The sequence below is a fragment of the Erythrolamprus reginae genome, chromosome 5 (genome assembly GCF_031021105.1).
Source record: "Erythrolamprus reginae isolate rEryReg1 chromosome 5, rEryReg1.hap1, whole genome shotgun sequence".
Lineage (NCBI taxonomy): Eukaryota > Metazoa > Chordata > Lepidosauria > Squamata > Dipsadidae > Erythrolamprus > Erythrolamprus reginae.
In genome coordinates this window covers 115,135,308-115,147,450 of record NC_091954.1, presented here as the reverse complement: position 1 = coordinate 115,147,450, position 12,143 = coordinate 115,135,308, and the positions used below count along the sequence as shown (strand labels likewise).

General features: G+C 42.0%; 1 protein-coding gene across 3 annotated transcripts in view; it reads left to right on the top strand.

Moving 5' to 3' along the window:
* Positions 1–6,234: 6,234 nt before the first annotated feature.
* DIS3L2 (DIS3 like 3'-5' exoribonuclease 2) overlaps positions 6,235–12,143 on the top strand; it is a 184,581-nt gene continuing 178,672 nt past the window's right edge. For 2 of the 3 annotated variants that reach the window (XR_011559263.1, XM_070753799.1), the window contains exons 1-2: positions 6,251–6,315; positions 9,748–10,516. Coding sequence is in view for 2 of the 3 variants with exons in the window: in XM_070753799.1 (XP_070609900.1) it covers positions 9,832–10,516 (685 nt within the window). In the remaining variant the exon portion in view is untranslated. Of the gene's footprint in view, positions 6,316–9,747; positions 10,517–12,143 lie in introns of all 3 variants that reach the window. The other variant, XM_070753797.1, reaches the window with a different exon arrangement.

Sequence of the window (12,143 nt, the reverse complement as noted above, 5' to 3'; positions counted from 1 at the left end):
ATAGATAGATAGATAGAGAGATAGATAGATGATAGATAGATAGATAGAGAGATAGATAGATAGAGAGATAGATGATAGATAGATGATAGATAAATAGATAGATAGATAGATGATAGATAGATAGATGATAGATAGAGATAGATAGATGATAGATAGATGATAGATAGATGATAGATAAATAGATAGATAGATAGATAGATAGATAGATAGATAAAGAAGGAAGGAAGGAAGGAAAATGGCACTGGTGTAGATAACTCCTTGACTCTTGCCTAGTCACAAGCAGAGGAAGGTAAGCCGTCCCCACCTGGATCGCTCCCTTCCACCACCAGACATGGAAAGCAGCAGCTTTAAGGAGAATTTCACTCTTTCTGTCCATTTGTTTGCTCTCCCCAGGCTTCAGGGGATTCTATTTTGTTCTGTTCTATTCTATTCCAATTTTCCAATATCTATTTTATTTAATTCTATTTTTCCAATATGTATTCTATTCTATTCCATTCACTAGAAGAAGATCCGGGGTGGTGCAGCACGTAGAGTGCTGTACTGCAGGCCACTGAAGCTGACTGTAGATCTGCAGGTCAGCGGTTCAAATCTCATCACCAGCTCAGGGTTGACTCATCCTTCCATCCTTCCGAGGTGGGTAAAATGAGGACCCAAATTGTGGGGGCCATATGCTGGCTCTGTTCAAAAGTGCTATTGCTAACATGTTGTAAGCCGCCCTGAGTCTAAGGAGAAGGGCGGCATAAAAATTGAATAAATAAATAAATAAATAATAATAAATAATTCCCTTCATTATTCCCTTCATTATTCCATTCCATTCCAAATTTCAATATTTATCCTATCCCATCCTAAATTGACAACAAAGATAAAGTCACTACCAGAATGGTCAGTCCATTGCCAAAAGGTCAAAATATGACCACTGAGATGTTGCAGCCGTCAGAACTTTGAAATCAGGCCCTTAAGTTCCTTTTAGGTACAGTCTGTGATTTTGATGAGTTGCTGGTCATTAAGCATGGACTGCTTGTATAAACCTAGCAAATAAGATAGCCAAGATCAGACAGCGGAGCAGGAAGTCTCATTCAATTGGACCCATTAAATTTTATTCATCTCTTTTCGTAGGCGAGGTCTCCAGAACTGGAAGCAGGATTTATTGTATTTATATGCCGCTCATTCTAAAGCGGACTCAGAGCAGCTAACAAATGCGATAAATACAATAAGATTAAAATGCAATCACAAATACATAATAAAATCAGTAGTAATGATAAATAATATCTTAAAAAGAACCATACACACACAGCAGTCCATCGGTTAATCCAGGGGTAGGCAAAGTTGGCTCTTCTATGGCTTGTGGACTTCAACTCCCACAATTCCTGAGCCAATTGTGCTAGCTTGCATTGGCTGCCGATCAGTTTCTGGTCACAATTCAAAGTGTTGGTTATGACCTTAAAAGCCCTACATGGCATTGGACCAGAATACCTCCGGAAACGCCAGCTACCGCACGAATCCCAGCGACCGATAAAGTCCCACAGAGTTGGCCTTCTCCGGGTCCCGTCGACTAAACAATGTCGTTTGGTGGGCCCCAGGGGAAGAGCCTTCTCTGTGGCGGCCCCGGCCCTCTGGAACCAACTCCCCCCAGAGATTAGAACTGCCCCCACCCTTCCTGTCTTTCGTAAACTACTTAAGACTCACTTATACCACCAGGCATGGGGGAGTTGAGACACTTTCCCCCCAGGCTATTTTTTATACTTTGTTTTATGTTTGGTATGAATGTTGCTGTTTGGTTTTTAAATAATGATAGGGTTTTATATGTTTTTAATATTAGATTTGTTCCACTGTTATATTGTTTTTATTGCTGTTGTGAGCCACCCCGAGTCTTCGGAGAGGGGCGGCATACAAATCAATCAATCAATCAATCAAATAAACAAACAAACAAACAAACAAACAATTCTGGGAGTTGAAGTCCACATGTCATCGAAAGCCAACTTTACCTAGCCCTGTTTAATTGAATCCTTGCTGTTGTTAAGTTAGCCACCTGGTCACTAAGTGAATCTGGCTGCCCCATTGACTTTGCTTGACCGAAGGTCGCCAAAGGGGATCACGTTATCCACCCTGGGACAATGTGACCGTCATAAAGAGGAGCCATTTGCCAAGCGCCTGAATTTGGTCTGTGTGTAACTGTCGTGAGAGTGAAAAAATGGCTATAAGTCACGTGTAACTCTGATCACTAAATGAATTTTGGTTGTAATTCGAGGACTCCTGTAATAAAAATGAAAGGCATGCTCCTCCACCATTTGTGCATGAAATAAGCTGATGGGGAAATGAACAACAGTTAGTCGTTTAACAGAAATTACAGAAACTTTAAAGTCCTTTCTTCTTGGGAGCAAAAACCAGGGTTTTTATTTTTAATTGGCCTGAATTATTTATAGAATTTATACAATACTTTAGATAGCTAGATAGATATATAGATGTATAGATAAATAGATAGATGATAGATAGATGATAGATAGCTAGATGATAGCTAGATGATAGCTAGATAGATGATAGCTAGATAGATGATAGCTAGATGATAGATAGATAGGTAATAGATAGATAGATAAATAGATGATAGCTAGATGATAGCTAGCTAGATAGATGATAGATAGATAAATAGATAGATGATAGATAGGTAATAGATAGATAAATAGATGATAGCTAGATAGCTAGATAGCTGATAGATAGATAGATAGATGATAGATAGATGATAGATAGATGATAGATAGATAGCTGATAGATAGATAGATAGATAGATAGATAGATGATAGATAGATGATAGATAGATGATAGATAGATAGATAGATAGATAGATAGATAGATAGATAGATAGATAGATAGATAGATAGAATTATTTATTGGCCAAGTGCGATTGGACACACAAGGAATTTGTCTTGGTGCAAATGCTCTCAGTGTACATTAAAAAAAAGATTAATTTTTCAAGAATCATCAGATAAAAATACTTAATGATGGTCATAGAGTACAAACAAGCAATCAGGAAACAACGAGGAATATGTTCATAAAATAAAAGATATATTTGTCAAGAATCATGAGGTAGAACATGATTGTCATAGGGGTCAATATAAATTGTAAGAATACAAGCAACAAGTTACAGTCATACAGTCCTAAGTGGGAGGAGATGGGTGATTGTAATGATGAGAAAAAACTAGCAGAAATAGTAGTGCAGACTTAGTAAATGGTTTGACAGTGTTGAGGGAATTATTTGTTTAGCAGAGTGATGGCATTCGGGAAAAAACTGTTCTTATGTCTAGTTGTTTTGGTGTGCAGGGCTCTGTAGCGATGTTTTGAGGGTAGGAGTTGAAACAATTTGTGTCCAGGATGCGAAGGGTCAGTCAATATTTTCACGGCCTTCTTTTTGACTCATGCAGTATCCAGGTCCTCGATGGAAGTCAGATTCTTTTTTTAATGTCCTGAATTATTTACGGTAACCAGCGACATAACTAGAAAATCTGGGCGATTCACCTGATAGAACTGCTTTGTCCTGTCTGATCACTCCTCAGGCTCGCTTCTGGTCTCTCCCAAACTTGTTGACTCGGGAGGAAATAATTATTTCGGCGGTTCCAGTTGGCTATCGAGCACAATCTCCAAGGGCGATCTGAAGCAGGCCGAGATTTTACTCCTACTTCCTTGCGGCTGCCTCGTGTTTTCCCTGTAATAACCAGCTGCCGAGCCTTCCAACGAGCAAAACAAAATGTGAATAAATTACATTCTTCTTCCAGTTCATCGTTCATCTTTCCTTGATGTCAGTTTTCTCACTTTTTCTATAGACGGGCAGTCCTCGAATTGCGACGGTTTGTTTCATGATTATTTGCTGTTGACTTTAGTGACTTTATGACTGGATCTGGTGGTAGGAACTCTAGGCTAACCATCATTTTAGTAGGTTGTCTGAGCTGGAAATCATAGAAACGTAGAAACATAGAAGTCTGACGGTAGAAAAAGACCTCCTGGTCCATCTAGTCTGCCCTTATACTATTTTCTGTATTTTATCTTAGGATGGATAGATGTTTATCCCAGGCTTGTTTAAATTCAGTTACTGTGGATTTATCTACCACGTCTGCTGGAAGTTTGTTCCAAGGATCTACGACTCTTTCAGTAAAACAATATTTTCTCATGTTGCTTTTGATCTTTCCCCCAACTAACTTCAGATTGTGTCCCCTTGTCCTTGTGTTCACTTTCCTATTAAAAACACTTCCCTCCTGGACCTTATTTAACCCTTTAACATATTTAAATGTTTCGATCATGTCCCCCCTTTTCCCTTCTGACCTCCAGACTCTACAGATTGAGTTCATTAAGTCTTTCCTGATACGTTTTATGCTTAAGACCTTCCACCGTTCTTGTAGCCCGTCTTTGGACCCGTTCAATTTTGTCAATATCTTTTTGTACGTGAGGTCTCCAGAACTGAACACAGTATTCCAAATGTGGTCTCACCAGCGCTCTATATAAGGGGATCACCATCTCCCTCTTCCTGCTTGTTATACCTCTAGCTATGCAGCCAAGCATCCTACTTGCTTTCCCTACCACCTGACTGCACTGTTCACCCATTTTGAAATCACTACGGCTAGTTCTTGCCTTACGACCGCCGTTGAGCAGAAATATTTCTGTTGCTAATTAAAACCGTTGTTAAGTGAGTTTTGCTCCATTTTACAATGTTTCCTGCCACTGTGGTAAAAAATAGTTAAGATGGTTGTTAAGTGAATCTTGGCTTTCCTGTTGATTTTGCTTGTCAGGTCACAAAAAGGAGATCACGGGGGCCCAGGACGCTGAATCCGTCATAAATATGAACCAGTTGACAAGCATCTGATTTCTGATCATGTGACCAGGCTGCAGTGGTCGTAAGTGTGAAAAAAAAGTCATAAGTCACTTTTGTCAGTATTGTAACTTCGAACAGTCACTAAACAAATGATTGTAAGTTGAGGATGATCCGTATTTAGATGTTGCGACGTATCAACCTAAAACTGGATTCGGGAATGCAATATTTCCTGCAACACTTTACAGAAGGATCTGCATAAAGGGCAAACATAGTCAGATATTATTTATCTGTCTGTCTATTTGTCTGCCTGCTTACCTATCTATCAATCATCTCTCCCATCCCTCCCTCTCTTCTATCTATCTATCTATCTATCTATCTATCTATCTATCTATCTATCTATCTATCTATCTATCTATCTATCTATCTATCTATCTATCTGACTATCTATCTGACTATCTATCTATCTGACTATCTATCTATCTATCTATCTATCTATCTATCTATCTATCCATCCATCCACCCACCCACCCACCCACCTTTATCTATCATCTATCTACCTACCTACCTAACACACTGGTATCCATCCACCACCTGTCTGTCTGTCACTATCTACCTGCCTACCTATCTAACCTACTGCTATCCATCCATCATTTGCTTGCCTGCATCTGTCTGTCTGTCTATCCATCCATCCATCCATCATCAATCTATCTTTATCTATCATCTACCTACCTACCAGTATCCCTCCATCATCTGTTTATCTTTCTGTTTCTATCTTTCATCTACCTATAATCAATCAATCAATCAATCAATCAATCAAGCTATCATCAAATAATCAATCGATCAATCAATCTTTTATCTATCTGTCTACCTATCTACCCGCCTACCTTCCTATTTACCAACCTAACCTACCATGATGGATGGATACTGGTAGGTTAGGTAGGTAGGTAGCTAATAGGAAGGTAAGTAGGTAGGTAGACAGATAGATAGAATATTGATTGATGATAGATAAGAGAAAAGCAGACAAACAGATGATGGATGATCCATCATCTGTTTGTCTGCCTGTCTCTGTTTATCATCTATCATCAATCAATCAATCAATCTACCTACCTACCATCATTTATTTTATTTTATTTATTTTTTATTTATCATCTGTCTGTCTCTTTCCCTATGCACATTTAAAAAAATTATATATGCTCGGAGTTGTTTTTTAAATTATATCTGCATAAACTTCTGCTTTTTATTCCCTTACGTATAAAAACGCTTCAACCGACGATTCGGGCTTTCAGGGCACCTCAAACAAAGCGCCACCAAGAAACCTTGGGAGGGCAAGCGCGCGCATGCGCCTTCGCGCGGCATCTCCCCGGACAACCGAGCGACGCTTTGGACTCGACTCTCCTACGCTTGGCAGGGCCTCGCCGCGACCCGTAGAAGGCTACGTCGGCGTGACCCGGAAGGAGAAGCAAGCCGGAAGTCGGGAAGCTGAAGCTGAAGCTGAGGCCAGTGCGGAGTTTGGGCAGGTGAGTTTAGGGGGTGCTCCCCTTTCCCCATTGGGGCTGCGACTTGGGAGGCGTCGGGATTCTCCTTCCATTCTCCCCCCTCTTTCCCCCCCCCCCCAGGGAGGGCTGCTTAGCTCCCATTCCCCATAGGGAAGCCCTGCCAGGTTGCCAGGTTAGGCTGTATGGGGAGGGTGTGTGTGTCATAGGGTTCCTTGCAAAGCCCTGATGAATTATCCCCCCCGGGCCCCCATTTCCTCCAAATTTCCCTCCTGTTCCACGGTCCCTGTGGGATCTTTCAAAGAAGGGGGTGCAAGTAAAATGCAAGGAGCAAAATTGTGGCGGTGTGTGTGTTTGTGTGTGTGTGTGCGTTGCACATTCTCTCCAGGCAAACACAGCCAAGCCAGAATCCTGGGCAGCTGTCTGTCTATCTCTACCTACCTACCATCCTACCATCCCAGTGCCGAAGAAGCCCTCCATCAAGGAACTGAATGACTACAGAACAGTTATTATTGTTATTATTTATTTGATTTGGATGTCGCCCCTCTCCGAAGACTCGGAGCTCTAGTTGCTCTAACATCTGTAGTTATGAAAACCTTTGGGTTTTCATAACCTAAGGCTAGTGATGTTCCACTTGAAAACCATCACGGATCCACTGTTAAACCCCCTGCAATTTGCATACTGAGCAAATAGATAGACAGATGATGCTGTTAATATGGCTCTACACTACATCCTTCAACATCTAAGATTGATTGTTTCTTCATTGCTTATTTGACCCCTATGACAATCATTTAAGTGTTGTACCCCATGATTCTTGACAAATGTATCTTTTTCTTTTATGTACGCTGAGAACGTACACAAAATCCTTGTGTGTCCAATCACACTTGGCCAATAAAATTCTACTCTATTCTATTCTATCTTGAATCTCCAATGACCTACACTAGGGTCCTCTTTGTAGACTTCAGTTCAGCATTCAACACCATCATACCGGACATTCTTTTAACCAAACTAAATCAGCTAGCGGTACCTGAACACACTTGTAAGTGGATCACAAGCTTCCTAACAGACAGGAAGCAGCAGGTGAAGCTAGGAAAAAATCACATCAGATACATGTACAATTAGCACAGGTGCCCCCCATGAGGCACCTGTACTCTCACAATTTCTCTTCTTTCTATACACTAATGACTGCATCTCAAACGATCTATCTGTTAAGAAGTTTGCAGATGATACAACAGTGATCGGACTCATTCGAGACAATGCTAAATCCGCATACGGATGGGAGGTTGAACAACTATCCTTGTGGTGTGACCGGAACAATCTAGAACTGAACACACTCAAAACCGTAGAAATGGTGCTAGACTTTAGGAGAAACCCTTCCACCTCTTACAATACTAGACAACACAGTAGCAACAGTAGAGACCTTCAAATTTCTAGGTTCTATCATATCTCAAGACTTAAAATGGTCACCTAACATCAAAAACATCATCAAAAAAGCAGAACAAAGAATGTTTTTTCTGCGCCAACTCAGGAAGCTCAAACTACCCAAGGAGCTGCTGATCCAGTTCTACAGAGGAATCATTGAGTCCGTCATCTGCACCTCTATAACTGTCTGCTTTGGTTCTGCAACCCAACAAGACCGACAGACTTCAGAGGATAATCAGAACTGCAGAAAAAACAATTGCTGCCAACCTGCCTTCCATTGAGGACCTGTATACTGCATGAGTCAAAAAGAGGGCGTGGAAAATATTTATTGACCCCTCGCATTCTGGACACAAACTTTCAGCTCTTACTCTCAAAACATCGCTACAGAGCACTGCACACCAAGACAATTAGACACAAGAGCAGTTTTTTCCGGAACGCCATCACTCTACTAAACAAATAATTCCCTCAACACTGTCAGACTTTTTACTAAATCTGCACTTCTATTTCTAGTTTTTCTCATCATGCCTATCACCCTTTTCCTCCCACTTAGGACTGTATGACTGTAACTTGTTGCTTGTATCCTAAGAGTCTTCGGAGAGGGGCGGCATACAAATCTAATAAATTATTATTATTATTATTATTATTATTATTATTATTATTTTATTAATATTGATTGTTTCCTCATTGCTTATTTGACCCCTGTGACAATTATTAAAATAAAATAAGGCATCGCTGCATTTTATTGACACCAAGATGGGAAAATAACTTCCCAAAGAACTAGAAAAAGTGTAAGTGAATTGTCCAATTTGATCCTCCATTTACAGTGTAATATAAAAAGGTACTGCAGTTTAATGAATTGCATTGGCATCCTTCAGTCTTGAAAGACCATGGCACCATACTTTGGATTCCACAGTGCATGAAGCCTGGGTAGGTTAGTATATGGAGGATAGACTATTATAATCGAATCTAATAACACTTTAATAATAAGTTGCAGGGGCCCATCTGTTCATACATGGCCAAAGGTTGATGAAATATATAAACAATAATTTGACTCAGCTAAGCCAGGAGTCAGTTGTTTGGTTATAGTATGGATAATGCTTTTGTTATCTGATGACATTAGCATAATATTCCCGAGACTTGGCTTCAAGCCTATAATAAGAAAGAGAATCTGAGATTTCCTCTCTCTCTCACTCTCTCATTACAAAGAGAGATGAAACTAAAAATACTTGTCTTTAAAATAAAAGCCTGCACAGGGTTGGGCTTGAGTTGTCCTGCCCTTGGCAAATTGTCAAGGGTTTCCTTCCTTTCTTTCTTTCTTTCTTTCTTTCTTTCTTTCTTTCTTTCTTTCTTTCTTTCTTTCTTTCTTTCTTTCTTTCTTTCTTCCTTTCTTCCTTCCTTCCTTCCTTCCTTCCTTCCTTCTTCCTTCCTTCCTCCTTCCTTCTTTCCTTCCTCCCTCCCTCCCTCCCCTCCTCTCTCCCTCTTTCTTTCTTTCTTTCTTTCTTTCTTTCTTTCTTTCTTTCTTTCATTTAGACAGACTTATATGCCGCCTATTTCTACAGGACTCAGGGTGGCTCACAACAATAAGCACAAAGTCAAATTCATGGGGGGTTCAAATTCATTTCACAACTGGGTTGCTAATTTAACAACTGCAGTGATTCACTTAACAGCCAGCTTTGCTTTGAATTCTTTGAGTTGAAGTTCACAAATCTTAACATTTTGTTGGCTGGGGAATTCTGGGAGTTGAAATCACAAGTCTTAAAGTTTTCCTGGCTGGTGAATTCTGGGAGTTGAAGTCCACAAGTCTTAAAGTTTTTCTGGCTGGGGAATTCTGGGAGTTGAAGTCACAAATCTTAAAGTTTTTCTGGCTGGGGAATTTTGGGATTAAAGTCCACAAGTCTTCCTGCAATATTGTGCAAATGTTAACCTTGCCGCAGTTGTTATGTGCAGAACCAAGTATGTCTGACTTTTTTCAAATTTTTGGCGTATTATTCCCAATAAAAAGAGTTCTGGGTTTTTTTCTATTTTTATCCCTAGGGTTTCTTCTAGCCAGTTTTTAATTTCCCCCCGGGCTATATCTTTCTATTTGTGCTCCTTTTTAGCCAGTAGCGTTTGGGGAATATGGAGCCACCAGGGTGTGTCCACGGCCCGGCGGGCCACACTGGAAGAGACGGGCCTAGCAGGCCGTACAAGAACGCTTACGCCCGGCTGGTACAGAAGCATCACAGCGGCCGCTTCCGTTCCTACCTCAACCACATCGCTCAGAAGCTGCAGCTGGAGGAGAACCTCGTGCAGGATTCGGACCCTGTGGCGGAGCCGTCGCTGAAAAAGGCACTCCCCAGAGAAGTGCCAGTGAAGAACGGGTTGAAGCCGACCAGGGCTCCACCTGCGGGATCCTTGCAGTCCATCCAACCGGATCTCAGGAGCTTCGAGGGGTTACGGAGCAGCAAAGTGGACGGCTCGGTCCACAGGCCGCAGCCTCGTCCAGGAGAGGTTGGGAAGGGTGAGGAGAAAGAGAAGGAGGAAGAGGAGGAAAAAGAGGCGGCCGCCACGGAAGAAGAGGTCCCTTCTAATCGGCCCGGAGGTCCGTTGGCCTTCTTGAAAACCAGGCCTTTACCGGGCGGGCAAGAGTCCAGAGTGGTGGTCTTGCAGCAGAAGGCTTCCGACCCTGGAGTCAGGACCCAAGAGGAGCATTGGAGATCTTTGACTCCCATGGATGGAACCGGTGTCTGTCCACCGTCAGGACAACTCAGCGTGGAGCTGCCTTCAGCAAACACCAGCTTCTTATCGCCTCGGCAGATGTACGGTGAGTGGATGGTATCTGAGATGGCTGCCAGGATTACTGTGTTTTTCGGAGTATAAGACGCACCTTAGTTTTGTGGGAGGAAAATAAGGGAAACAATAACACTGGTCAACACCCACAAAATAAATCATCAGCAAAGGTAATACAGTGGTACCTCTACCTAAGAACATCTCTACTTAAGGACTTTTCTAGATAAGAACCGGGTGTTCAAGATTTTGTTTGCCTCTTCTTAAGAACCATTTTCTGCTTAAGAACCCGAGCCCCGAAAAATTTCCCAGGAAATTTGAGAGCGGCACGAAGGCCTGGCCAGTTTCCTGCCATTCCCCTTTTAATCCCGGTCATCTTGGGCTTTTCTAGGCTGCCAGAGGAGCCTTTGGGTGGCGTGTAAGGAGGCTTTGGCTGTCCAGAGCGAACGGAGTGTTTTCCTTTCTCTGGGCGCTTGGAGAAGGAATAAACCTCTGCCAGCGCCCAGAGAAAAGAAACGCTCCCTTCGCTCTGGACAGCGACTCTCCCCCTCTTCTTCCTCCTCCCACCCAAATTCCGAGCTTTTATTTCTTTCCTAATGGGTTTGCACGCATTATTTGCTTTTACATTGAATCCTAGGGGAAAAATTGCTTCTACAGTGGAACCCCGACATAAGAGCTGCTCTACTTAAGAGCAACTCGAGATAAGAGCTGGGAGGGGAGAGATATTTTTGTTCTACTTACAAGCCCAAATTCGAGATACAAGTGCCAAGGAGCTGTCTCCTGAAGCCAAACGCTAACTTCCGCGTTCGGCTTCAGGAGACAGCTGCGAAGCGGCGCGCGTGTTTTAAAAGGTTGCAGCCGGCCTGGGGGGCTCGGGGGGGTGCTTGCAGCTTTCTTTCTTGCTCTTTTTCTTTCTCTCTTTTACCTTCCCTTCCTCTATTTCTTCTTTTCTTTCTCCTTCCCACCTTCTTCCCTCCCTCCCTCCCTCCCTTCACTCATTCCTCTCTTACTCTCCCCTTTCATAAGTTTCCTTGCTTCCTTCCTCTGTTCCTGTCCCTTCCCCCTTTCTTTCTTTCTTTCTTTCTTGCTCTTTTTCTTTCTCTCTTTTACCTTCCCTTCCTCTATTTCTTCTTTTCTTTCTCCTTCCCACCTTCTTCCCTCCCTCCCTCCCTCCCTTCACTCATTCCTCTCTTACTCTCCCCTTTCATAAGTTTCCTTGCTTCCTTCCTCTGTTCCTGTCCCTTCCCTCTTTCCTTCCTTCCTTCCCACCCTCCGTCCATTCATTCACCCATTCCTCTCTTGATCGCTTAAAGCCAGTCCCTGGTGCAAAAAGGGTTGGGGACCTCTGTCCTACAGGATTGGGTGGCAGAGAAGTTGAACATATGTAAATTTAAAAGTTTAAGAAAGTTTACAAGTTAAGTGAAAGAAACTTCATTATTCATTTATATGTACATGTACATTTCTTCATTAAAAACATGTCTTTCTGCATAATTTAGACTAACTTTGTGAGTTTTTTGAGGGCTGGAACCAATTAAAATTATTTACATTAATTCCTATGGGGAAAAGTCGTTCGAGATAAGAGCTGCTCGACTTAAGAGCCCAGGTCCGGAACGAATTAAACTCGTATCTCGAGGTACCACTGTACTTACAAACTTTTCTACTTA